Source organism: Excalfactoria chinensis, chromosome 16 (genome assembly GCF_039878825.1).
Source record: "Excalfactoria chinensis isolate bCotChi1 chromosome 16, bCotChi1.hap2, whole genome shotgun sequence".
Classification (NCBI taxonomy): Eukaryota; Metazoa; Chordata; class Aves; order Galliformes; family Phasianidae; genus Excalfactoria; species Excalfactoria chinensis.
The window spans coordinates 6,109,576-6,137,272 of NC_092840.1; the positions used below are offsets into that span (position 1 = coordinate 6,109,576).

At 43.7% G+C, this 27,697-nt stretch overlaps 2 protein-coding genes across 6 annotated transcripts in view; one reads left to right on the forward strand and one right to left on the reverse strand.

Annotated features, from left to right (window-relative positions):
* HECTD4 (HECT domain E3 ubiquitin protein ligase 4) overlaps positions 1-17,601 on the forward strand; it is a 62,286-nt gene extending 44,685 nt beyond the window's left edge. For all 5 annotated transcript variants that reach the window (XM_072350623.1, XM_072350626.1, XM_072350624.1 and 2 more), the window contains exons 53-76: positions 96-233; positions 354-490; positions 651-811; positions 1,302-1,483; positions 2,878-3,083; positions 3,434-3,564; positions 3,808-4,013; positions 4,103-4,282; positions 4,606-5,906; positions 7,073-7,280; positions 7,551-7,774; positions 7,856-8,007; positions 8,180-8,286; positions 8,428-8,551; positions 8,671-8,861; positions 9,939-10,085; positions 10,395-10,514; positions 10,656-10,811; positions 11,193-11,296; positions 11,718-11,939; positions 12,384-12,550; positions 13,001-13,196; positions 13,543-13,765; positions 14,207-17,601. In XM_072350623.1, the coding sequence (XP_072206724.1) occupies positions 96-233; positions 354-490; positions 651-811; positions 1,302-1,483; positions 2,878-3,083; positions 3,434-3,564; positions 3,808-4,013; positions 4,103-4,282; positions 4,606-5,906; positions 7,073-7,280; positions 7,551-7,774; positions 7,856-8,007; positions 8,180-8,286; positions 8,428-8,551; positions 8,671-8,861; positions 9,939-10,085; positions 10,395-10,514; positions 10,656-10,811; positions 11,193-11,296; positions 11,718-11,939; positions 12,384-12,550; positions 13,001-13,196; positions 13,543-13,765; positions 14,207-14,343 (5,120 nt within the window). In that variant the 3' untranslated portion in view covers positions 14,344-17,601. The remainder of the gene's footprint in view (positions 1-95; positions 234-353; positions 491-650; positions 812-1,301; positions 1,484-2,877; positions 3,084-3,433; positions 3,565-3,807; positions 4,014-4,102; positions 4,283-4,605; positions 5,907-7,072; positions 7,281-7,550; positions 7,775-7,855; positions 8,008-8,179; positions 8,287-8,427; positions 8,552-8,670; positions 8,862-9,938; positions 10,086-10,394; positions 10,515-10,655; positions 10,812-11,192; positions 11,297-11,717; positions 11,940-12,383; positions 12,551-13,000; positions 13,197-13,542; positions 13,766-14,206) is intronic.
* An 874-nt stretch (positions 17,602-18,475) lies between these two features.
* Positions 18,476-27,380, reverse strand: TRAFD1 (TRAF-type zinc finger domain containing 1). The gene is made up of 11 exons (XM_072351324.1): positions 26,936-27,380; positions 25,679-25,814; positions 25,552-25,605; positions 24,506-24,908; positions 22,916-23,182; positions 22,054-22,124; positions 21,649-21,861; positions 20,745-20,871; positions 20,102-20,414; positions 19,618-19,690; positions 18,476-19,266 (listed from the first exon to the last, which is right to left on the reverse strand). Exons 1-11 carry the CDS (start codon positions 26,977-26,979, stop codon positions 19,222-19,224), a joined length of 1,746 nt encoding a protein of 581 aa, XP_072207425.1. The 5' UTR covers positions 26,980-27,380; the 3' UTR covers positions 18,476-19,221.
* Between the last annotated feature and the right edge of the window lie 317 nt (positions 27,381-27,697).

Here is a 27,697-nt window from a genome sequence, read left to right on the forward strand (position 1 = left end):
CTGTGATGTTAATGAAAACAGTAATTTTTAGCCCATTGAGAGTATTTATTTCAAGCGGATGGGGAGATTAACTAGCATTCCTTTCTGTCTGCCAGGAATGGTTGATATAGCACGGCAAACTGTAGAATTCCTGTATGAGGAAAACGGTGGCATCCCAAGAGACCTCTACCTTCCTACCATTGAGGATATCAAAGATGAAGCAAACAAGTTTACTATCGATAAAGTACGGAAAGGTAAACTCAGCAGGAGAGTAAATGAAGCAATAAGAAGCCAAGGGGCTCTGGTGCCGGGGATGTCCTGTGTAATTTGTGAGTCTCAGGAAGATGCTGAGCCTTGTGTTATTTTCTGCCCAGGTCTCACGGTTGTGACTCGCTCTCCTGACAGTAACAACGTTACCAGCAGTGCTGTTGGAACAGCTTTACCCAAGTTTGCGATTCGAGGAATGCTGAAGACATTTGGTCTTCATGGTGTTGTCCTGGATGTTGATTCAGTGAGTAGAGATGCATGGGAAGGATATTGAATATGTCAGCATTTACACGTCTGTGATTAAGTGTATTAAAGCGATTATAATACTGGCTTGGTGCTCTTTTTTGAAGGGGAAAAAGAAAGCACACCATTTCTGTTTTACAGTGGTGTTTTTGGTGTTGCAGGTGAATGAATTGGTACAAGTAGAGACCTACCTCAGAAGCGAGGGAGTTCTGGTAAGATACTGGTATCCTATTGACATGTTAGAAAGGCCACCTGCTGGTTATAGGAGGACTGCAACAAATGGATTGGTTACCCTGGACAATACCAATATCCAAATTCACAGGTAAAAAAAATAGAAACAAAATAGAGTCAGATAATACAGAAGTTTTCCAATCTACAACATTACTGTGTGTGGGTTTTTGAGAGAAAAGCCACTTAAACACACAAAGCATTTTGTCTGATGTGTGTGAGGACAGGATCTCATCTCTTAAAGCAGTTGGGTTTCTTGTTTTTTTTATGAGTATTTTTCTCCCTAAGGTTTTAAAGGCATGAAGTGGTAAAGGACCTCGATGATTATGTTTTTTAAACATCAGTAACATGCAGTTGGTTTTACACAACCTGGGTTCAAGAATTCTGGACTTGCTTTGTGGAACTTCTAATTCAAAAGCCTTAATTTGGTACCAGAATTAGGTGGGCTGACTAAGAAAGATTTGGATGTACTCCAACCATTAATGACAATAGGCTACATTTGGATTCAGAGGCAGCTTACTAGATATGACTTGTGTGTTAAGGACGTTGAAGCAATCAAATGTTTTGATGTTTGTGTTCTCTAGAGAGCTTTTGAGAAGTGAAGCTGCACTGGCCAAGCTGTATTGCCGCATGGCTCTCCTCAATATCTTTGCCCCCAAATCTCCACATATGTTTACCCGTCTGTTTCATATCCCTGCTATCCGTGATATCACTCTGGAGCACCTGCAGTTGTTATCCAACCAACTTCTCGCACCACCTCTTCCTGGTAAACACTGATTTTTGTTACAGCAGTTTCTTTGGTATGGTAGCTTTCTGTGGCCAAAAGAAATCTGAAGAGTTTGGCACTTAGTAATTGTTAACTATAGTATTTGAACAGATGTTTCAAAGGACTCTTTGATGTAATTACCTTTAACGATATGATACTGAAGTTAAACTCTTGCTAATGACTGAATTTGTGTGCTCAAGGAAATTCAGAGACTCTCCTGAGATTCTGTTCAGTGCTTCTGTCCCTTTGTTGCCATTGGCCTCTGTTGAGGGGAGGGGGTGGAGGGGTGAGGGAAATATCCATACGGGATACCTGTAAGGAAACTAAATGCCAGTTGGGTCTCACAGTTCTCAAAACTCAACTATTCTTCATTTCACAAAGTGGTTTGTCCTTTTCCTACTGGAGTCACAGATCTGATTAGAGAATGTATGTGCTGAATCATGGAAAAGGATCTTGGGCTAATTCAAGTGAGTGTTAATAAAGGCGATTATTGTGACAAAGCTCTTCTGCATGCAAAGAGATATGTAATGTGGCTGAGGCATAAGGAAGAAAGAGAAAATGCTAAGCATAGGCTATTAATAATTGAAAGTAAATAGCTGCCATTGGAGAGTGCACTTAACTCCTTCCTTCATGACTCTGAAACTTGGCTACCTCTAACAGATGCTGCATTATAAGAACCTTTTGCAGAGTACAGCATTACTTTGCATGGCTTTGAGAATAAGTTAACAAGCTTTTCTTTTTCCTTTTTTTTTTTTTTTTTAGTTGAAAAGTAGGTCTAATTCCGATTGTGCTAATATGTGCAACTTCCAGACTGGGATTTGGGTGAATTGCCCACTCCTTTGTGCACTGCATTTTGATATTTTTTATTAGCTCCAGAGTGACAACCATGAGATTTTGGCTTGACTCCCACTCAAAGCCACTCAGAAACTGTCTTGTCTGTATATGGGGACAGCTTTGGACAGATAAAGCTGCCTTTACCTCATCTAGATTGAGTATGGAAGAAAGCTGATCGTTTGTCTTCGCTGTATTTATGCAGTAAATGAAGATGGTTTGTTTTCACATGTGAGCAAAACAAAGCAGCTGTGAACTCTGACAGCTCAGCAGATGTCTGACAGGCCTCCCTGAGGGTGGCTTTAAGGCAGATGCAGAATACAGCTGGCATTTAGAGGGCTATCCCATCTGGAACCAACTATGTTAGGAAGCAGGTTTGGTCTTGGAAGGATTCTTTCTACTGCTGACCCTTGGGAAGAGGATTGCACTTGCTCAGGAATTAAGTAACAGCTTGTAATGTTCAAGTATTTAAGAACTTCTCTTTCCATTGCCTATTTCACAGGCTGCATAAACGTTTGCACAACAATTTCATCTCCAAATTTGTTCTATTTTGCTTATTACAGATGGTACAATCAGTTCAAGTTCCATTCTTTTGGCCCAGTCACTGCAGCACTGCATCCATTCCCAGAACTGCGCTGCCACAGACCTTTTCTACCAGGGCAATTCACAAGCCATCAGAGAGTGGCTTACTGTTGCCATCACTCGGACGCTGCATCAAGGAGAGGAGAGCCTGTTAGACCTCACTAAACAGATCTGCTCTTTTTTGCAGGTAAAATACTTAGTGATGTCTTGAGAGCAGTGTTGTTCTCAGGGCCTGCCCTCTGTATAAGAAACCTTTGGTTTGTAGGTGGCTCTAACTTTTGTAATCGCAGACTCCCAACTCTCATTAATAGTATCTGTCACACTGAGTTGTTTCTCTCGCGGGGTTACACTGCTATTTTGGTTGTGCTGGGGATACAGAAAGCATAGGCAGTAGCAGTACAGCAGATCATATTCAGATGAAGAAGCCTCACACTACATCATTACCTGTAGTGTGATATATTTTGCTTGAAAAAGAGGAGGGGGAGGTGGTTTGCTGCTGCTGCTTGGGGGCTTTCATTATGAAATGTTGCATTACAGACTGCACCAGAACAGTTTCCTGCTGAGGAATTCCCAATTTCAGAATCCAAAGTCAACATGGATGTTAATTTTCCTGGGGCTGCGTTTGTAATTGTGTCCTGTAAAGAAAGCCAGTCTGGATTCCGCAAAGAGTAAGTCAGTCGTTGAGGGTCTGAGTGTGACAAAGACAAAAGACTTTGCTGCCTGTGCTCTCTTGAGTCTCTGTGAATCCTGAGGATGCAGCTGCTTATTTTGCAGATTTTTCTCTTCTCAGAGACTCATTTTCTGAGTGTTGGGGGTAAATATTGCAAGGAGTTTAATCGTGCTGTCACTGGGTTGAGATTTTTTTAGTAGCTAATTATATTGCAGCCACATTGCTCTTTTTCTTTTCTTAGTTCTTCCCTGTATAAAGCTCCATGGGCTCGGGTGCTTGTGTACGGGCTTGGGCACAAAGTTAAGAGGAATGGCCAGCTAAACCTGATTGAGGCAGTGTGTTACCCGCGAGACGCCTCTCCAACCAACACAGGCCTAACACCTCCCCCGACAACCAATCAGTACCCGTCAGTGATCACTCCTACAGACAAAGTGCACATCAAACTAGGTAAAAAGCAATAAAATTTACTATATACTATATACTATCATAAGTGGCACGGAGTCATGATGTGTGTTTTCTCTGACCTGTTTGCTTAGGAGTGTCTCCTCCTCCTGGAGCTGTGCTGGTCTTGCATTCTCTTCCCCTTGAGTTCCCCCTGGCAATGGCATTCACAGAGCAGCTGTTAACTTGGAAACTGGAAGATGTGGATGGGAAATCAGAAGATGAACTGGATACAATTCCTCCTTCAGTTCTTCTCCAAGTAGTGGAATTTTTAGGTGAGAATGTGGTGTTTTTACTTAGCGATGAGCCAAAACGTTGTGCTGGTTCAGCCTGAAGGTTTGAAAGAGAAGAAATGAAAGAAAAATGATGAGATTTCTGAGCTTTTTCATTATATTAAAATTTTCCTCATACCCACACAAAAAAAACCCCACTTACGTGCATGTCTTGAAGCGGTCTTCCTGGTTTTCTCTCTGCTTGCATGCATCCTTTGGAGTGACCTGTAGTTGTTTGCTTGTTCAGTGTTGCTGTTGCAACTCACTTAGTAAAGCTTCGAATAATGAATCAGTGCTGACTCCGGTGCTTTGCCTTTCACACACAGGGAACTTTCTGTGGACAACTGACATGGCAGCGTCTGTGAAGGAATTGATATTTCATCTCCTGGCCGAATTGCTTCGCAAAATTCACAGTCTGGAGCAGAAAAAAAATCCTTCAGGATTGTCATCTTCTATTGCCCTTCAGCTGAATCCCTGTCTGGCTATGCTCATGGCCCTGCAGTCAGAACTCCACAAGCTGTATGATGAAGAAACACAAAACTGGGTGTCTGGAAATGCGTGTGGTGGTTCTGGTGTTGGAGCTGCTGACCAAGGAAGATTTTCAACATACTTTCATGCTCTGATGGAAGTTTGCCTTGCTGTAGCAGAAGTAACTCTCCCTATCAACATGAGCGTAGCAGCTAATGTGATATCTTCAACGAGTGCACCAAATCTTAGCGACTCTTCCTCCTCATCTTCATCTTCTCCAGGACAGACACCACAGAGTCCAAGCTTACTGTCAAAGAGGAAAAAAGTCAAAATGAAGCGAGAAAAGACATCGTCTTCAGGCAAACGATCTTCATCCAGAGCAGCTGAAACGGATGCTGCAATCCTCAGTATAGGAGGAAGCAAGCCTGAGGATATGTTATGGTTTCATAGAGCACTGACTCTGCTTATCATTCTCAGACACCTGACAAAAAAGGATCCGCAAGGGTTGGGTGTGACAAACGATGCTGTAGCAGATGCATGTCAGGCATTAGTAGGACCCACAGCTCACAGCCGTTTGCTCGTCATTTCTGGAATACCAACTCACTTGGAGGAGAGCACTGTCAGAAATGCCATCAGGAAGGCGTGTAATGCACACGGTGGAGTCTTCAAGGATGAAATCTACATCCCTCTGCAGGAAGAGGATCCCAAAAAAATCAAGGACAAAGCGGAAGGAGGAGAATGCAGAACTGAGCTGGAAAAGCCGACTGTTTCGAGTAGTGCGGACAGTCTGGATATCAGCAGCTCTAGCAGTGTCACACCTGCTATGAGCGTCAGTGCGTCTGCGTCAACGAGCCAGGCTTCCCTGTGCAGCTCACAGGGTATCTCCCGGACTGTCAGTGACATCTCAGTTGATCAGTACCAGGCTGGGCTAGAACTGGCCATCCCACCAGGGCTGCTAGAACCACACGTCTCCAGCCAGGAGAGCTTGGATCTGTCACACTGCAGTACTGGGAGCCTTGGGAGCCTTGGCAGCCTCGGGGAGCCACTGGACAATGTAGAAACAGCATCAGTGTCTGATGTGGGGTCGATGTACACAGTCACATCTCTGGACAACCAGCAGCTTCTGTCACGGCCAATCAAAGGTTTTGCTGTGGTGGAGGTAATAGCTTTCAGTCAGGAAGGGGTGCTTCTTTGTCCAGTGTTTTTGTTTCCTTTTAATTATTCAAATATTAAGCACAGTTGTCTGCAGCCTTCATCTTAGGAAGTCCTTAAACCTCCAGTTTCTGGAGAGAATTTGTAAAGGCAAAGATCTGTTCATTTCCTCTCTCATGTAACTTTCTTCAGAGACTCACGGCCAGCTGCTGCTGGAGATTAACTTTGAGATAGTTTTGACCCACGAGGCAATTCTTTTAATGTTTACTGGCTACATTTTCATGTATTTTAAACCATCCACGTATCTCTGTACGAGTTGCTTTAGAAGAGATTACAGCTGAGATTACAGCTGTTTGCTGATGTCTGATTCAGCATTAATTTTAAATCATTGTAGGTATCTCACTGATGCCAGATCTCTGCAGGTTTCCAGCTCTGCACAAGAGCCTTCTCTGTTACACTCACTGCCAGCTGCAGGCTCACCAGAAGCTTGCTAAAGCGCTGCCATTTGGATAGCTTGTGAATTGAGAGGGAAGTTTTTACGTAGTCTGGGGTTATACCTTTTAGAAGAAAGTCAGCTTATTCAAAGGGAAAAGCTTCAATTGCTGTTCTGAAGTTATGAACTGACAAGAAGACACCGGTGCTAAAACAAACCATCAAACGTGTATGGAAATCTGTCAGCATGTTCAGCAACTCCAAGTCTGTAGCTGCTCTGATAACGGTGCATGACAGCTGTTGTTGGAATCGAAGGAAACTGTTGTTCCTGTTCCCAGTTTCGCGTAGCTGAGACTCCAAGGCTTGTGCTATTGTAGTTATTTTCCTAAATGTAGAGTTGAAGCAAGGGCAACAGAGTTGCAAATAATGACAGGTTAATTATGTGAAGCTGCTGGCTTCCTCTCTGGTATTTCTAAGGGCTGTCTCCAGGCTAAGAAAAGGAGCAGCTGTTTCAGAGCTGTGCACGATGAACTCACAGCGTGATGGTTGGAGTTGCCAGATCTTCATAAAAGGGATGTTATCTGGGGTGGAGCCTGAATTATGTTATCAAATGACTAATGCAGAAGGAACGATAGGAGCAATGCAATACTGATTATCCATACGGGGAGGAGAGATAGCTTAGTATCCAAGTTACTGTAAGGCAATATTAATTAATCTAACCAATTTTCATGATTTGTACAGATACGGTCAAGAGCTAAAATAGAGAAAATCCGAGCCAGCCTATTTAACAGCAGTGATCTCATTGGTTTGTCAAGTCTGGATGGTGAAGATGAACTGATGGAAATGTCAACTGAAGAGATTTTAACTGTTTCTACTGTAAATCAGAGTTTATTTGACACACAAGGGAGCCCGGCACTGGAAGACTACTTCAATGATAAGTCAATAAAAGGTTTGTGCTTTTCATACTGGCAAATATCTCGCTTGTATTGTGACATGCAGGGAATCAGATTCTATGATTATTCAAATGGTAACTATTGTTAAGCCAGAACAAAAGACAGCATTCGATTCTCGGTTAAAAACAGGGTGTTGGAGCTCAGAGGGGTCAGATCTGCTAGTAATACTTTCCTGAGCTGTTTCTTCTATTGGTGCAACTGATGTGTGATCGAATGCTTTATCTGAAGGCAAAGCTTATTACACATTTCATTGTTTTTGTTATTAGGTGAGAAATTGGTCCCCGGTGCCCGGGAGGTCCTTACAGAAATATTTAAAAGCTGTGTCCATTCTGAGCAAATGCTGAGCCTGACTCCAACTAAACCGATTAAGGTTGCTGATATCTATCTTAGTAAAGAGCAGATAAATTCTCAGACTCCTGGAAACCTTCTGCACGTGTTCTTCACAAACGTCCGCCCTCCAAAGAAGGTGCTGGAGGACCAGCTTACTCAGGTAGTGCTTTGAAAACTCTTTTCAGGATCTTTTTGTGTAACTATTGAGCATTGGTTAATTATTCATTTTCTATGTTGGAAGATTCTAAGGAAATACGGTGTGCCCAAGCCAAAATTTGACAAGAGCAAATACAACAAGGCTGGTAAAGAACAGCATCCAGTGAAGGTTGTGAGCACCAAGCGCCCGGTTACAAAACCACCCACAAAAGAAAAGTCTGTGCTCAACAGTGTCAGGTGAGTTTCTTCAGCTTCTTGGCAGTTAGGAAACCTTTGATTTCTCTTTAAGATCTAGATTGATTTCTCCTCTATATTTCCTTGTACTGATTGGAAGACGAAAAAGGAATTTCGAAAGCATTCTGGTTTTGAAGAGACATAAGAAAACTTTAACACTCATTTCGTCCCTTAGCCGAACTGCTTTGAGCGAGAAGAAACCTACTGTGAAGCCAAAGTCTCCTGAGAAGAGCAAACCTGAAGAGAAGGATCCTGAAAAGTCTCCCACAAAGAAACAAGAAGGTAGGGACTCTATAGGACTCTTCTGCAGCATTAGCACCTCAGAAAGCAGATGTGTTTTTGAATTGGCATGCATTTTCCTGTGTGGTGTGTAGGCTCTGTAGTAAGTCATTACCTGTTTGATGGTTCTATCTCTACTGCCAGTTCCTGAGGAGAAGTATTTGACACTGGATGGATTTCACAGATTTGTCGTTGACCGATCTAAGCAGGATATCCGTAGTGTGTGGAGAGCCATTCTGTCCTGTGGGTATGATCTGCACTTTGAAAGGTAAGTTCTAAACCTCCTCTAGAAGATGATGACACTACTTAATGTGCTCTCTTTAAACGAGTGTTCCTACTCCATGTACCATGTATGTCCCAGCAGGTGTCATGCCGTTTGCATTTCAGGTGTGCCTGCATTGATGCAAGACATGCCCAGAAAGCATCTCGGAAATGGACTCTGGAAATGGACGTGGCTCTTGTTCAGTACATTAACAGGCTTTGTCGTCACCTTGCAATTACACCAGCACGGCTCCATCCACACGAAGTATATTTGGATCCAGCTGATGCAGCAGATCCTAGAATCTCCTGTCTGTTGAGTATGTATGCTTTGTGGTGTTTAGAACTGAATACATACTGTGGTGTTCTTGTTTTGTCTTCTTACTCCCACACTGTTTGTGTGCTGTGTCAGAAAAGGCACCTGCTGGAACTGCTGAATCTTGTGGAGAGAGGTTCTCAGGGACATCCAGGCTCTCTCTTTTCACACAAGATTGGTTTTCTTGGGTCCATTTACTGAGCAAAGAGCCGCTCCAAGCTTGAAGTGACTGAACACAGGGATAACCTCTTTGCATTGGTGCTTATCAGAGGTCTTTAACTAGATAGTTCCATGCATGCAGAGCAGTCATTGCTCCCTACAGTCAGCATTGATACTGCGTATGGCAGAACTTCAGTGCAGCTTCCTCTTTTCTGCTCCAGCACAGGGGAAGTAAGGAAAAGTAATAGAGTGATTTGCAGGGTAGCCCTGAAATAGCTGTCTAGTTCTTCTTCCTCCTTCTGTGCTCTCTGCCATACTGTCCTGCATCCATGTTTGCACTGAGGCTTTTCTCAACAGCAGAGCTGGGTAATGCCCTGATGTCATGCAGCAGCTGGGATGTTCCTTTGGAGATGCTGACTGGAGCTTCTGTGGGCCGGGAGGGGGAGCACTGAGTCCAGGTCCTCCTTGGCTGTTCTTTGGCAGCACTGTTAGAAATGCATTGCAAGTGTTCTTTGCTCTCTAAGCGCACCTTCTAGATCAGGCTGGAATGGGAACTTATCTGGTGAATTTAGCTTGAAGGAGGTTTTAAAATAAAGTTGAATTTCAGTTCCTTATTGTGGGAGACTTCACTCACCTCAATCCTGTTCAAAGCACTGAGTTCCTTCTGAGCATGTCTGCAGATGAATGGAGGTTCACTAATGGTGGAAGACAGTGAACTCAGGTACCAGAGACAGAGCATCCAGGAAGGGATGTCATGGTTCACTGCTGTGCTTCCATTATCTGCTCTCATGGTGGTGTGCAAGGATCTTGAGAGGCTGTGTAAATGAGAGCTCCTGTGGCTCCTGGACCGGCTCCAGTGGCAGGATGGCCTTTGCAGCAGGTGGAGAGCATCTTCAACACTGGCTGAACTTTTCTTCCTCAGATGTTCCTGTTGAAAGTCTCCGCCTGCGGTTTGCACTGCTTCAGTCTCTCAATACAACGTTAGAGACTTTCTTCTTGCCGCTGGTGGAGCTTCGGCAGACGGAGATGTACAGTAACAGCATTGCTGCGCTGCTGCAGGAGGCCAAAGGTCAGCTTTGGGGAAGCGTGGGTGTTGCCTGACACGGAGTTATCTTTCCTCTATCTGATTTCTGAAAGCAATTTGGCAAACCTATTTACACAGTGTTAGAATTGTGGTCAGCCGTGTTCTAATCCAGTGCTTTTCTTCTAGTACGTATCGGTAACAAATACTTATTAATTGAAGATGTGGATTAGCCATCCATCTCTCATCTACCTAAAGATGCAGTTATTGCTTGACCACCATCCATCAAAGATTTTCAGAAAGTAAGGTTGTAGAAGGGCAGATTAACTGCACCAAATCTTCTGTTTCTTTATTTAGGTTTAATCTTCTATGACACTAAAATAACTGTAATGAACAGAGTGCTGAATGCCACTGTCCAAAGAACTGCTGATCACGCAGCCCCAGAAATCACCTTGGATCCCTTGGAAATAGTTGGAGGTAAGGGAAACGTTTATCCTCTTCCAAATTCATTGTAATCCACTGCAAGGCATCAGACCTGTCTTACTGAAGCTCAGATGCTTATTAATGCAAGATACTGTGTGTGGGGATTATGTTTTTCTTCTGTTTGTTTTTAAATAGGGGAGATCCGTTCTTCAGAAAACTCCTATTTCTGCCAGGCAGCGCGGCAGCTGGCCTGTGTGCCATCCTCACAGCTCTGTGTCAAACTCGCCAGCGGGGGGGACCCGACGTATGCATTCAACATCCGGTTCACAGGGGAGGAGGTCCATGGAACAAGTACGTTGGGATTGGGGTTACCAGCGTGGGTCACGTTGGGTGCAGCTGTGAGAACTGACTCCAGGTGGAATCTGAGTTTCTACCAGGTTATGGCTTGTGTTAACTTTAAGGAGCAGCATTTATTCTTGTTGTGTTTGTTTCCCTGCCCACGGGGGTGAAAAAAGAAGCATCATTCCAGGAATGGGCTTAGATTATACAGGAGCCAGAAAAATCTTGCTTTGCAGATGTGTTGAATAACTGATAGGGCGATGTGTCTGTGCAGCTGATGAGGTTAAGCACGTAACTTAAGGCTTGAGACATGATTTGAAGCAGAACAGTAAATTCTGGATTAAATGGCAATATTAACAAGGCTCTTTGGTTTTTTGCCCCTCTTTCCTGCAGGTGGATCTTTCCGTCACTTCCTCTGGCAAGTTTGTAAGGAGCTGCAGAGCTCCTCACTCTCCCTTCTCCTGTTGTGTCCAAGCTCTGCGGTCAACAAGAACAAGGTGGGATATCTCCATGCAAGAAATGAAGTTGCATGTGTTTGAACAGGAGTAGAACAAATTTGGTCAGCAGTACAGAATAAAATTGGCTTTACATATCCAGGCTGTGCTTCAGACACATCCCACAGCTAAAAGACTCGCTGTCAAACTGCTAATGCAGAGACATAAAAGTTGTGTGAATGCTGATTAACCAAGTTTGTAAAAGGAAACCAACTTTATATTGTTGCTTTTGATCGTTGTTATAGGACTGTGATGTAATGTCACTGCATAATACATCGCCTCCATGCAAAACTTCCTGCAGCCACTTCAGCAGTGTTCATCTTGTTCAAATCAGTGTTCACAGAAAAGCGTTCACTTGTGGACCCACCCTGTATGAATCAGTAGTTAAAGGCTGGTTTGTGTGCTCTGTTCTGTTTCTCTGAAGGGGAAGTACATTTTGACGCCCAGCCCCATAACCTACGCAGAGGAGCAGCTGTTCCATTTCTTTGGGCAGCTTCTGGGTATTGCAATTCGAGCAGATGTTCCCCTGCCGCTCGACCTGCTGCCCTCGTTCTGGAAGACCCTGGTAGGAGAGCCACTGGATCCGGATGTTGATCTCCAGGAAGCTGATATCCTCACCTACAACTACATTAAAAAGTTTGAAAATGTAAGCTTTTTTTTTTTTCTCTACTTTCTCTTCACACTTTCCCCCATAAGTGCGTTGTTCTGATAACAGTGACGTTTTCTGACGGGTAGTGGTTGACCTGGTTGCTAGTAGGTGTTTGTTTGTCAGCTGGGCAGGACCATGAAGCATCTCAGCTTATAGGTACAGGATGTTGCATTCTGATGACTGGAAGAGCTGCTGGATCTCATATGCTGCCAGGCACGGTGCGATTTAGAGTTTGTGAAGTGCTGGCTGAATCTCTGCAGAGCCAAACCAAATGATTATGAACCAAAGCAATTACTGCCTGCTGGTGTGTCCATGGTGTCTCCAGACAGTATATCATCAGTGCACTTTGTATACTGTTGTGTACAAAACTTTAGATGGAGTGAGTTGCAAGGATAAGATACTACAACATGTTGGTCATTGGGTACTGTATCTTTGTGACAGATAAATGATGAAACTGAACTGGAAGCTCTGTGTGCAGAAATTGCTTCTCAGCATCTAGCAACGGAGAGCCCTGACTGTCCTAATAAGCCATGCTGCAAATTCACCTACTTGACCATGACAGGGGAGGAGGTGGAGCTGTGTCCCAGGGGCAGGCACGTCCCAGTGGGGTGAGTACCAGCTTTCTTGGCAGGCTGTTGCGGTGGGTTACATGTGGAAGAAGCATCTCTGGAATCATTTTCCAAAAGCCAGGCTCTCCCAAGAAGCTTTTGTTAACCAGCTGAAGACTGGAACAGTCTGGGAACGCTTTACATTGGTTGGAAGGAACTTGGAATCTCCGGCACTGTTCCTTGCATTTTGTTCCATAAGAAACAGTTGAGGAGCAGTGCTTATGAACTGCATGCTGGCTTAAGTGAACACCCAGATATAAGGCTTGTGAGAATGAGAGAGGATGAAGAAAGTAGACATAAGTTGAGAAGCATCAGAACACAAATAGATAAATGACGAGACTTGATTATTCAAAACAGAATATCCCTAAAACCCTCCTGTATGTATGTACAATTTGAGGGCTGTGCAACAGGGTTCTTAAACACTCTTCTCTTGAATCTCTGTCCTTTCAGATGGGAGAACAAGGACGTTTATGCAGCTGCAATCAGGAGCTTGAGAATGCGTGAGCTGCAGAGTCTGGAGTGTATGACTGCAGTGCGAGCTGGGCTTGGGTCCATCATTCCCCTGCAGCTTCTGACCACACTGACCCCTCTTGAGATGGAGCTGAGGACATGTGGGCTTCCATACATCAACCTGGAGTTTCTCAAGGTATGAAAAGCTCTATAAATCTAAAATTCATGTGTGGTGTGACATATTCTCAAGCGAGAGTATTAGCAGTGTTTGCTGTTCTCACACAGCAGCAGTGATGAACTGCGCCAGTCCTGCCTGTGAAATAGGAGCAATGTACATCACCAGACTAGGATAAGCTTGTTAGAAAAGCTGATGTGTTGAAAAGATATGAAGTGGCTTGTATTAATGGTCTGCCATGGTTGGATTTTGTAATGAAAAGACCTTGGGGAGGGAGGTTTAGACAGCATGGCCTTTTGTTGTCTTAGTGTAAGATTTATCGTGGGAGAAGAAAGCAGAAGTGGGTATCATGCTTTTTCTCCGCTAGGCGCACACCATGTACCAGGTGGGACTGATGGAAACTGATCAGCACATTGAGTTTTTCTGGAGCGCGCTGGAGATGTTCACTCAGGAGGAGCTCTGCAAGTTCATAAAGTTTGCCTGTAACCAGGAGCGAATCCCCTTCACGTGTCCTTGCAAGGATGGGGGTCCCGATACCGCCCACGTCCCTCCTTACCCCATGAAAATAGCCCCCCCCGATGGAGCTGCAGGTGGGTTTGTCCGCTGTCTCTTACAGCAACATCAGTTCTGCTTACATCATGATCACAGTTCTCAATTCCTCCTGTTTTTAATTGAAAAACAATCTAAAGTGCAAATAATTGCCGCAAGAGGCACATAATTGTGGCTGTAAGAAAAGGTTTTTAAAACATGTAATGCTGCAGAAGCCATAATGAGAATTTTAACTGCTTAACACATTTCTAGCCTCTAGAAGGCAGATATTTGTCTTGCATGCTTTTAAAGTGATAGAACGGTCAGCAGTCAGCCTCAGAGCTGTGCAGAGGTACAGCACTACTTGAGCTTCCAGAGATCCATTGGGGAGAATGTTGTCCTTCTGATTTTGTTAGTATCCAGCACAGGGAGGGATTTGCTTTTGCGGAACAAGGCAAAAAGCAGCGGGTGCATTCAGGCTCCTGGTGCATTTTCCCACTCAGGTTCTCCGGACTCTCGGTACATCCGTGTGGAAACGTGCATGTTCATGATCAAACTTCCTCAGTACTCATCACTGGACATCATGCTGGAGAAGCTCCGATACGCCATCCACTACCGGGAGGATCCTCTCAGCGGCTGAGCGGGATGGAGGATGCCTTGAGGTGACTCCGGATTATTTCTTGACTGCTAATGTTGGAAACCCTTCCATTTGCGTACAGATACCTCCTGTAACACTGTGTGACAGCTGGAGGTTAATTTATTTTCTGAACTTTTGTTCCCGTTACGATAATTACTGGAAGACTTACATTTTGTATTTGTAGATTTTTGTGGTGGACTGGTTATTTTGCTGCCTTGTTTGTGGAAATATTTGTAGGATAGTTTAGTAAAGACCGGTTTGTGTATAATTTAATTTTGAAAAAAAAAAACCTTTAAACATGTACATTTCTAATTTTCTAACTCAGAATGATATTACCCACGTGAACACAACAAAAGTGAGGATGTTCTGAGGCTGAGAGAATTCCAAGGTGAAGGCTCATAGATCGCCCTCCTGCAAAGCATTTCTGAGTCCAGAGTGGAAGGAATCTGGTGTGGGAGCAGATTGCTGCTGGTTGCCAGCCAGAGCTGGGCACGGCGCTGCCTCTCTCCCAGCTGCAGGACACTGCAGGGCTTCCGGCCCTTCTTGGGTTTTAGAGCAGAAAATACGCTGCCAAAATGCATGTTTACATTTCCACCATTTTCTTGTAACTTTTTAACGTGAAGCAAGCACACAGGTAGCTGCCACCATTCACGTGGGGTTTCAGCTTGACTCTTCTGATTAGGAAAGTTTCCAAGTGAAGGAACCATGAAAAGGAACATAACTCAGTGGCGTTCTTGCCCTACATGTTCTTGAATGTCTGCTTTGCTTAGTAACAAAATAATTTCTTCATTGTAATTAAAATATTAGCAGAAACAAAATGGCTTCTCTCTGTATGGCTTAAGGAATGAGCTTATAATCTGTGACTTCATCCTCTTTCCAAACAAGCTTTCAGAATAATCAGAGAATCACAGTCAGGCTCGGAGCAGCCCATGTTGGAGGGACATCCCGCCCTGCTGTGGGGACAGGGAGCCTGGCCGAGATGTCCCATGCCCCGGCCATCCAGTAATGACGATGCTGCCGTGCCTTCGGGGAGGTTGTACCAGTGAGATTGTTCTCACTGTAAAATATTCCTATATCAAGATGAAACCTCCTCCAGTGCAGCTTGTACTGTTGCCCCAGCCCTCTCCACGTGGCTCCTTCACAAGAGAGAGCCTCCACCTCCCTACAGCCACCCTTTCAGTACTGGAATACTGTGATGAGGTCCTGCCTGAGCCTCCTGTGGGGTGAGAAGACCTGACTCCTTCGGGCTCTCCTCAAAGGGCAGGATCTTCAGCCCTCTGATGGTCTTTCTGGACCAACTTTGCACCCTTTCCAGTCCATCCTCATCTTATGTGTCTAGTGGAGACCAGAGCTGGGCATAGTACTGCAGGTGAGGTCTGACGAGCACTGAGTGAAACTCTCTTAACTCATATTTGTACCCAAAAATGATCTCAGAGAGTAATTTATCCTAGAAATGTGACACTTGAAAGGAGGATGAGGTGAGGGGGAAGGCACAAAGTTGCTTGTTGGAAGATAGAGCTTCTATTGTATATTCACAGATCTTGGTAGGTTACGGGGAGAGAACGATTCTCAAAGCTTTGTTATATCACAGGGTATGTTCTGCAGTGGTGTCCAAACAGCCCATCAACGTGCACGTCTACCTTTGCTCATGTGAAAACTGTATTGCACTGTAATGGGTGCATTTAAAATAAGGCATTGCTTTGTTAATCACTTCGAGCCAGACCCAAGTGAGAATTACCTACGTGCTGAAGAACTGAAGAGAACATACTGAAATGACTGCTGTGCTACTCGGCTCGGTGCTATATGTAAGTTAAGTGCCAGTACTGAGCTACAAGTTATTTATTTTTCTTCTGATGTGCTTCGTGCACATCGACCACATGAAAGGTCTATGATGGTGTGTGTGTAACTGTGCTTCAAGGTGGGTATTATTTGTCTCTTTAGAAGACAGCATACACTAATTTGGCTTGTCAGTGGTAATGGGAGTTGAAAAAGCTGTATTTATTGTATATTATTGTGAATATTGGGAATGATGAGTGTGTGGTATTTGGAAGACAATGTGCGAGTAAGAGAGAGAAAAGCCTAAACAAGTGTGTACATTCTTGTTCTTCTGTGAGCGAATGGAAAAACGTGTGTGCAACAGTTGTAGAGATAGTTGTTGGCATACAGAGTCTCCAACTCCTGTGGTTAGGAAAGCTGTGTTCCCTTCTATGGCGTGTGTCCCTTTTCAAAGGAACAGATACGTGTAAGAAGAATATTTACTCTTGAATCTTGTCCATTTCCTGGTAGAAGCATATATGTAGCTGAGAAATCTTTCAGAATAAATGCAAACACACACACACTGAGCTTACAGTGACCAAGGGGAAAACTGAGCAGAACAAATGGCTCAGAGCTGTTTTGTTCCCATCTCAGATGTGCATTCTCAGACAGGTGTGAAGAGCATCAACTGACTTTCATGACAGAACTCTTGTTGCTGGCAGTGGGGTGTTTGGGGTTTCTTTTCAATGATTGAATTGCCATTTCTGTGTTGGTTTTAAATCTCCCATTTCAGGCCCTCAGTACTTCAAGTGGACTTGCAAATACCTCACGTGCAGGTGTTTGAGAACTCAGTATGCCAATGGTTTCCAAGGCTCTGATTACAGCTGTAAGATAACTGCTGCTAATGTCTGTCTTCTCCTTCCAAAGAGCACATTTGAAAGGAACATATCCGCATCTTGGCCCTGAAAAGTCTGCTGTAAAGTTACTTGATACGTATTTATTACAATTAATTATTTATGAATACAAATAACAAACTTAATCAATGCTGTTTACACCTTGCTGTGTAAATGAAGCTTCTTATACAGGAAAATCGACACATGAATAAATAACCTCCACTGACTTTGTTTTTTCCTGAAGAATGGTGTAATCCCTTCAAGAGGATAAGTTGTTTGTTTCTAAGTTACTAGGAGGGAAGTGCTGCGGTGGTTTGACTGTAGCACAAATGGCCTTTTAATTAAAGCTTTTCTAATCATCATTACTTTCTTGTGCTTTAAATGAACTTGACATTGTCTGTAATAGGCTTGTTTGTCAAAACAAAGATTGGTTTGTGATTTTTTTTTTATATATACTCAGAATGTAAAGTTATACTAAACAATGGAAAAACTCTGAAGCTGGGTATTAGTTCTAGCTTGGTGTGTGTCCATCTTGGTACCGTACACAGCATTAACCTGTTAAGTGCTCTTGGCCATACAGTGTACACTTGCATAAAGGAGATTCTTAACATCCCTTTAGATGTATTGTGTCCTTATTTGGGGCTGGAAATCAAAGTAATTCTCCAGTGTTGATGCTGCATTGATGAAGAGGATCAGAAGTACTTAGAAGTATTAGAAGTAAAGTTTCAGGCTCTTTAACCCCACTGTTATAGGTTAATACACTGCAATGTGTATTTACTCTCACCAGAAATATAGGTGTTTTGTACAGAAGGTAAAATGATTGCTAATACTTCTTAGTTGAGATATTTCACATTATTTCTCAAGGGTGAGAAATAGTGCAGTAACCCAAGGTGTCAGCTCTGTAGTTTTTCTCATGCTGTTTGAACCAAGGCACCCTACAAACTTTCTCATACAACAGAAAAGCCAGCTTTTGCTTCCCTTATCTTAGCAGCTCTCCCCAGAAATGCCAGTGCGAGGTTGGTTACTACCTGTTTAATACCTTTCTTCTCTTGTGAAAATAAATGCTTACATGTGGTGGAAGCATCCATAAAATGGCTTTGTTTTGGAACTGAGACCACTGCAGCCACCACCTCTCGTTCTCTCCCTTGCATGCTACTGCTGCCATGCCCTACAACAGCACCTAGCTAATTATTGCTGCTAATACCAACTGCTGTGCACAGTTAATGACTAAAGCTATTATTTCAGGCCTGCCTACTGCAGTCTGTGCATCACCAATTCCCTTATGCTGTGCAAAACAAAAGGGATGCTAACAGCTCTCATAAAGCAAACTGACAAAGACAAGTGCAGGTAATGCCCATAGAACATAAATTGATGAATTGGCTTCATTAAGTCTGCGGTGATAAAACTTAACTGCAGAAGGGTTTGCAAATGCTTTGTGAGGGTGTAATACCACTTAAAAATTAACAGACTTTCAGTGCACAATGTTTCAGGACATCGTTAGATAAATTTATTACAAGGAGTTCTAAAAAGCATCAATTAATACAGCATTAAAAAGCATTTTACCATACAGTCCCAGGATTAGAGCTCATCCTCTATAGAAGTCATGATGCCCCATGCCCTAAGCCCTTCAGGTAACAAACTGGGATGCGCAGCTGCCTTCTGTGCCACAGGGTCCATCCAGAGCTGCTCATGTACAACAGGAAACTGCAAGGTAGCAGTAGCTCACTACTCCAAACAGCTATATTAAATATGCCACAGATCAGCCCAGAGAATTGCACAGAGGGCTCTGACAAGCTACTGCCCTGCATCCCTCACCTAGTCCTGTCTGAGAGCTTGCTTTGCATATCCTCATAGCATTGCTACCTTCAGGATAACTAGCACTGAGCAAGCAGGAAATGAGCCTGGAGATGAGTATGACAAAATAAATTCTCTTCAGTGGGTGCTGCAAAAAGCTAGTATGGAAACAGGAATGATGTGGTTCCCTAAGTAGAAGGTACTAGCAAATGCACATCTTAGAACATAGCTAGTGTTGGTCACAGAAGTAAAAACCTGTAGTATACACTCACAAATTAAAAAATACATATATAAAATGATCACTGCCCATAAAAATTTAAGTTCATACAAAGTTTTCAATGATATGGCAATATAGCAATTACTTGCGTTCAGATAAGTAAGTACTATAGTGCATAGTAGAGTGCGTAGAGTGCTAGGTAAGATTTTCATGTGTGGTAGATCACTCTTCCTCTGGATACCCAGATCCAGGGCTCCGGGGCTTTGCCTAAAAGGGAGAGGGGAGGGGGAAAAAGGCTGCTTTCAAAAGGTATTAGCTACAAAACTACTGATTAAAACCTTGCTGAAGCAGGAAGGACTACAAGTAGCTCATCATCCCAGCAACAGTCATCGCAAAATGAGGCAAGTGTATCTGTTTCACCTAGGCACCAACTTGAGGGCTAACTTCTAGGAAACATCTGCTCTTCCTAAGCACTCCCATTCAGCAGAATGAGCCAAGCGAGCAAGCAACAAGTCAGCAGCATCTAAATGCTTTGTAACATTTGTACATTGAAAGACTGAAGAGCTGACTGCAGGACATAGAGCAAAGCACCAACCTATTAGGTACTGGCTGCCTTACCTTCACCTTCCTGCTCCTGAAGCCAACTGGAACATCTGACATCTCTGGATTCCTTCTTCCTTCACTTCTGACGCTGTAGAGAAAGAGCAGGGATGCTTTTAGATGAAGCAAGACTACTGATTTCAGCCCTGTCACTGCTGAATAAGCAGTCCCCTCCACACGGGAGATTTAGAACCTCTAGGAAGCCCTGCATTCTTCTGAATCTTAGGGCAGTTATTTCTGTAGCAGAAGAACCATACCCTCTATTCAGTTGCCCTTAGGCATTTCAATAACACACGCACAGTAGATTTTAAAAAAGACCACATGTGATTCAGCCTAGAGATAGTTCAAGGTAGACTTAGCAGCAAAGAAAGTAAGTGCTCAGCCATGAAGGCACTATGACTTCTGCCCTTGCTGCACCACAGTTCACTCAGTATTTAGGACAGGCCCAGAGAAAGCTTGAAACTGCAGACAGCTCTCAGCACCCCAGCAAGCAAGTTAGTACCTTGTTTGGACTGGAGAAGTCCTGGACGAGGTGGATGAGAAGGTTTCTGAATGAAGTCTCTGAATAGGTCTCACACGCGCTGTTGCCCCAACAGCAGATTCACCCGCACCTCTGTTCTTCAGCCTTCCCTCATTACCAGCCACCTTCCTCGGCTTCCCTCTCGAGTTCGGGGCATCACTAGTTCTCCCGGTACCAGAAGAGGTCAGTGGTGCACTCCTGGCATTTGCTGCATTGCTCAATGCCCTGTTCCCTCCTGTAGGATTATTGAGCCTCTGCTGCCTGAAGTCTTCTAAGCACCGAGAAGAAACATCTCCTGAGGAAAGAAAACCAACAAGAAACATCTCCTGAGGAAAGAAAACCAACAATGGGGCACTTAATAGAAACAGTAAACACAACAACCATCCAGACAGCAGAACTACACCTAACTTCCATCCAAGCAGTACAGGACTTAGAAAAAGAGATTTCTAAGGATACTGAGTTTCAGACATTTAATTTTTCATGCACAGAACAGGAACAATGGTAAAAGGTTGAATGCTTTAATTTTGGAGACGGAAAAGGCTAAGAACATCGGTTCAGCTTGGAACACAAAGTGTCCCTGCAAGTGAAAAGGAAAGCAATACATACAAGTGTATTTTGCCCACACCTTGATGCCTGATTCGCCTCCGAGCCAGCTCTGGTGATTCTCTTTTCTCTCTGTTGTCTCGAGGAGATGGTGGCTGCTGTGATGGAAAGTTGTCTGCTGGGTTGGCTGGGCGCAAGTCACATTGATCCTACAGCAAACCATTAATTTGGGTATTTAAGTGACAGGTCATTCAAATTTATTCTTGTAAAAACATCACAGAACAGTGCCCTTCAAGAACATTAAGGTTATTTGGGATTTGTTTTTAGGAAGAGGCAGATACTGGCTTGTTGACACACAGACTTTCTCTTACACACATAACATAGGAACAGTTACTTGCTATCACAGGCCCTAAGGAGAAAAGCCATCACCAGCCAGAGCTGCCAAACACAGCCACCCTGCACCTGGGGCATTGCTGCCAGCCAACCAACAAGCACTGTTACTCAGCGTTCTGCCTCACTCCTAGTGATGACTCTGAAAAGCAAGTCCCAAGCATGTGGCAAGCAGCCCTGAACTACTGTCGCTGTCTGATCAGGTTCCCAGTATCACCCTGACAGCAGTCTGTGTAGTCTACCTCCTCCTTTACCTACACAGGTTACAGCCTTGGACTCCACTCCCACCTCAGCTGTGATTCATACAGCCTGGTTTCAGTGTAACTTCCACATGTAAATCAAACATTCACATTGTGTAATCTCAGGGCCCTTTCTTTAGTTTTCACAACAACTTTCAGAGCAATTGTTCTTTCTTTCCCCACCAGGAGCCTCAGCATACCACAACAGCATAACTGTTACCAACAGGCTTTATTTAGGAAGGTCTGATAGAGGGGACAGTTACATGGGTTCCCAAAATATTCCACTCCAAAAGGACACGGAACTTGCCAAACCTCTTGAATTAAATGTGACAGAATACACTGAGCTCTGTTTATTACCTGATGATGAAAAAGTATCTCCTCTTCAAGTTGGATGCCACAAAATTCACAGGGTATGATAATGTTTCCTTCTTCCTGGACAGCTTGGTACCGGGATGAATAATCAGACCTACAGCTGTTATACCCAGTATTATACAGATCATCGTATTTTTGTGGATCCAGAGAACTTCTTTTACTGAAGGAAGCAAAGGCACTTGCTGGGTTACAACCTGTCTGTTAAGCAAGTAACATAGAAAAGTTAGCCATCTCGTTTAGCACACAGGGGTTTTAAAATTAATGCTGAGCAAAGATAAAATTACTAGACTTTAACTGTATCACTGAGCAAACACTGCACCTTTGTTCAGTCACAGTAACAAACAGGTCTTAACTGCAAGTTCCTAGATACAATACAAAGAAGTACTAAACCTGATGAAGAATCAGATCTTCAGCAGGGTACAGCTCCTCACAAAACTCACACGGCAACATGATCTCATCACCTGCAAAGCAATAATGGTTATATCCTCTACCATATAGAGCCTGGCTTCATTTGGATCAACTTAGATTCAAAATTCCTAAGCAATAAATTCCTGTACTGTAGCACAGAACAGCAGCCAAAGCAAATGCTAAGGAAATAGTTACTGTAGTCCCACTCATTGAGTTTTGTGAGTAAATCCATATCACACACAGAGAGAGAAAAGGGTTTGGGGTCAAAGATATAACACAAAAACCTACTACTGCCCCCAGATAAATCCCTTCATACTATTTTTCCTTTCAAATTAATTTGGCACCTCAGGTCTCTCACAGGAGTTGAATAAACATGATAGGAAGGCAGTGAGAAAGCCTATTGTTATGAATCCCTTACCACTGATGGGCACAGGCACTTATTTTGCTTCTAAAGGTACACCAGTGTTTTCACTTAAAACTGAAGGCCTTTTTTCATGCCTGGAACAATATCAGTACTTGTCCTTGCACTGTTCTGAACTGTTATGAGTTGAAAATAATTTCTGGATGAACATATCAAGGTCAGAGCTCCACTACACCTTTTAGTTCTTCCTCCCCTGTTGTCTTGCTTTACTTCTGTTCAAAGAAGTATTACTGTTTTTGAGGGAACAGAAGATAACTTTTAAGGAAGAAATGGCATGCCTAATCTCCTATTATTAATCATTAAACAGTTATTTAGAGGGAGTCTCAAAGAGCTCCACTTTGATCTACTCAGATGATCTTTGACACTCTGCATCCAAGAATCCTCTTTCTCTCTCAAACTTAACAAGACAGCATTTATACTTACGTTTCCTGTGGTTTGAAGTGTTCAAAGACAATAAAGAGTCATAAGGAAAGGTATTTGAGTTGTCTGTTTCATTGGGGCAGGAAGATGGCACAGATTCTTTGGCATAGTGGTTTTCCCAGACGTCCCTGTGAATCTCTGCCGCAGTATTATTGCGAGGATTATTCTCGTTCTGAAGGCTAAGAGCCAACATGTGGTCTAAATTGGCATTCTGCTCTTCATAAAGTGAGTTAGTGTTTTTATTTCTCTCCAGCTGCTCCAGTCCATACTCTTCAAAAGACGAATATAAATTTTAGGTAACGTTAAACCTGCAACAATTACTTAAGCATATTAGTCTAGTTCAACCGAGAGGGTTTCACGTGCGGACACTCATGGAGTTCAGTATTTCCAAGCCTAGGACACTCCTATCAAATTAGGAAGAAGGAAAACAGTCATCCTGTTTCTGTTTGTAACAGCCAAAAAGAGAAGGAAGAAGAAAAAGTTGTTCCTCTTACACTAACATTATGAAGTTAAGGACAGAAGTTCTGTATCCTACCTTGTGAACAAGGTTCAATTCTAACACTCATCTACTACTTTCTGTGAGGCTGGAACTTTTCAACCTTGTCTCTTTGATGTGTGAGTGGGAAAACAAATTCCTTTTAATGATACTACATTTGACAAATGGGTATTATACACATACAGAAGAAAATGATGAAATGTTTCCTCGTCGTAGAGTTGTACATTAAAAACAAGCAAACAACAACGAAAAAAAGAACCACCACATTTCAAAACAGGGCCAAGACTGAACTGATGATGTCTAGTGGAAGGCTAAGCTCCTCCCCCATGCTGGCAAATATCTCCAGCATTTCATTCATCTTGATAATATGAGAAATTCAAAGAAAACTTAACACATGTATGAAAATCTTAGAAGATAATTTAGAATTCAGTACAAGTGGACAAGTTACAGTTCTCCAAGCATTTAGCTTCATTGACTAATCCCAGAAGTTATTTCTGCACGCCAGGCAGTCTTCTATGGCAAAGACTGCAATGTAGTACTTTCCAGTGTTAAACCCTCCGAGTAGCCCACAACAGAAAGCAGAGCACACGTTCAGCAGAGAGCTCATGGAAAGGGCATGTCTTAAATGTGACATGACCCTCTGCACATGGAGGTGGGAGATTAGAGGCTTATGAGCAAGCAGAGGCATTTATAACAGTCTCAGCTATGTCCAGACAGGCTGTTATTGCAGAAATGCTTTAGCACTACATATGTGAACCACATACAAATCTTACCTAGCCTTCTACTTAAAGGAAGAGTGGAGTTGCTAAATAAAAATCAAAAGGATTTAAGTGAGCAAATAATTCCAGCATCATTTTTAAGTTAGGTACTTCTTGAGGTGAAAGCCCAGTACATTGCCTGTGCTATCATCTCACCAGCTACCTCGAAAGTTCTCCATTTAGGGGGCTTATACTTTTGCAGCTCTGTTCCACAACAAAATAGTGCCACAATCCATTGCCTCCACAGCTTTTCTTACTTAGTTTCACGTATATCTTTTACTTGGATCACCTGGCAAATGGCAGATTACAAACAAGTTATTACTTTCATCTATACCTTACCTTGATTTTGATTTCTTTGTGTTCTTGAAACATTTCTTCTGCTAATGTCCTTAAGTGTTCTGTCTCCTACAGAGCTGCTATAGATCTGCCTTTCTAGTACCTTGGGCATTCTCCACAAAGGCGCAGCACAGTTATCTGATCTTAGCTGGTTTCTAATGTCTCGAAGGGCATGCAAACCTGCATCCTCTCCCTCAAAGCGAGGCACTGTTTTGCTTACTCGCTTCACCTCTTTCCCACAGACTTGGGGATGCTCTTTTAGATCTTTTACCATTACGTTAAGGCCACAATCACTACACATCTCAGTCCTAGCTCCACAGTAACTTTCATGATCCTGAAGCTTATTGAAAGTAAGCTGGATGTCACAATGCTGGCAGACTGCAGGACGCAAAGGGCACGCTGACGTCTAAAAAAAGAAGGAGGGATTATTCTTAACATATGGAAGACAGAGGCAAAGGTAGATGGAGGTTCTCACTTTACTTGAGTTGAGCTTGCTATTGTTTCTTTAGCTAGATACAAAGCTACACTGAAGAGCAGCCTGAAATAAAATACTATACAAGAAATAAAAGAACAATACACTATATAAACTGTGTAGTCAGAAAACTGTCAGCTGAAGCACTACCAGTATTCAAAACATTCCTTTTAAACCTGTAATGCTTTAACAACAGATTCACATAGTGCTTTTTAAAGTTAGTTTTTAAGAAACATTCATCCCAACCACATGTAAGTACTGCTTAAAGACTTATTAGTGCGTATTGTATCAGGGAGCAGACTTGCAACACATTTACTACTCACCAACTATAGTATGTATTTATGCTACACTGAAGCTAAACCTATATTGAATACATGTTATAATTGAAGATGCTGCAATAACACATTGTCACTTTGTAAACAAAAAAACTACTTCCAGTGTTTTGGACTGGATGCATCTTCAAATAAAAAGCTATTTTGTTTCCTAATCAATAGGCAGATCTACATGGCACTTCCAGAGCTGTTTGGAAATACCACACAGAATCTTTCAAGTGCATTTAAATATAAGGTACACCAACCTCGTGATCCTCCAAGAGGCTTTTTTCAACCTTCATACTGCACTTGCAGGTAACCTACAATAAACAGACCTCATTAGATTAGATGCCACAGAAATCAGCAACTCCAGGGGAGACGCATTGCCAGCACCTGCACATGTTCAGATTCGATGTGGTTCTTCATCTCAGACTTTGGGACAGACTCTTTGCAGTAACGGCATACTTCAAGATTTCTTCTACAGTGGATTTCATGAATGGTGAAGTTAGCAGCAGGAATATCCTTTTTGCTATGAGAAAATCACAGAGATCACTTCTAAGAAAACAACCTGACAACAATTTTCAGTAATTATTTACTAAGAAAAACTCCTAAGAAGGCTTTCTAGAATTTTCCTGCTCAGAGCCAAGAAACTAAAGAGAAAGCCAGGCCTCAGTTTTCCTATGTAGTCACAATGTGAACATATGTATTGTGCAGAGATCACAATTTATCTTAGGGCAGCATTAAAGTTCAAGGTTGATCCATTTCCTCATGTGAAAGAGAAATATAACAGTATATACAAGTTATCACCAACTTCAACAGACTTATCTGAAATAAGTTTCCTCCCCAAAACAACTTGGCTCTAAGATATCCAGCACTGCTCTGCTTGGAAAAATGAGATAACCAACTCTGTTATGCTGAATCTTTACCTTCACTGCCTACTGCTTTGTGCCCTTCCCTGCCACAAAGAAAAAACACTGCAGGCACGCAGTTTTCTCTTTTGCCAGGCCCCAAGAAGTGAACAGCCTGGTAAGGCAGTGTGGTCCAGCAGCAGTGTGTAAACTGCATATACTTCTAGCAAACAAACTAGACTAACACTGCAAGAAACTGATCACGTTTCAATGTCTTAGAAAAAAAGAAAAAAAAAAATGTATTTGTTCAGCTGCTTGTACTTAATACACAACTTCTGAAAGCTACACCATTATCAGTAAACACATGACCTGTGCTGGAACTTCTAAAGAGAGACAGCTTATCAAAGAGACACAACTGCCTCATCAACACGTACATACTGACTGTTTTCATGTCCTTAACGCCTAAAAACATGTGTCAAGAAAAGCTTTGAATCACATCCTCTGTGTCTACATCACTGCAAATCAAGCTTTTGTATTTACTGGAGTACCATGGTAGCTGCTCGGCTGCCTGGTAACTCAGGAACTCGAGTAATGGTTGGGAAAACTGCTTTATAACCCATTAATACTTGGGGAGTTGGGGGGCGGGGGGGGGGGGGGGAAGGGGGGAGAGAAAAACCCAAACGTTTCTAGAGAGCGTTGTTTGTTGAATTACGCCTTCTAACGTTTTGTAGCCCCCCAAAGCGATGTTATCACCCACCCCACCAGCCGGGAGCAGAGCCCGCCGCCAGGTCCCGGCTCTTACCAGTTGCCACACAGCTGGGTCTGCGCCTCCGTGACTGCAGCCATGGCCGCGTTCCTCCCGGGAATCGAAAGCGATGACAACACGGGCAGTTTCACTTCTGCTCGCTGCGAGCTTCTGCGGAGCCGCCCCCAACGGCTGCGCTCCCAGCAGCCGCCCCCGAGTGCTGCCCCAAGGGCCGGTACGGCAGTTCACCCTCTGCGATCCGTCCCGGGGCACCGCGCCTCAGCGGCGGCCAACGGCTCCTTCTCTCAGCTCCGGGCTGCGGATCGGGGCCGGGACAGGCCACGCTTCGTAGAGACAGCAAAGAGCGCCCCGCTCACCGCAGCGGCACAGGGAGACGAGAAAGCCGCGATAGAAGTGACCCGGCAGGGGTTAATAGCCAACAGCCCCACTATCCGCACTCAAACCACCGACACCGGGCCCGGCCCCGCGCTTCCTACCGGCCTCCTCGCGCCCGCCTCTTGCCTCCTACTGGCCAGCAGCGAGCCACGCCGCGAGCGGACTGGGTAAGTTGGATGCCGCTCACCGGTCAAACGGCCCTCCGCCCCGCAAGGCACACATTGGCTGGCGCAGACGTCACCGTGCAGCGGGCTCCGCGCGGCAGCGAGACGCGCAGCGGGGCGGAGTGAGCCGGTGTGAGCGCAGTGTTGTCTGCTGTGTGCATTTCCTTCTGCAAGGAGAACACCCGCTCCATTAAGTGCCCTAACGTGGGCAAGTCCGCAGCTCCATCGGTGCTCACAGCCCCGTCCTCTGGCCTTGGGT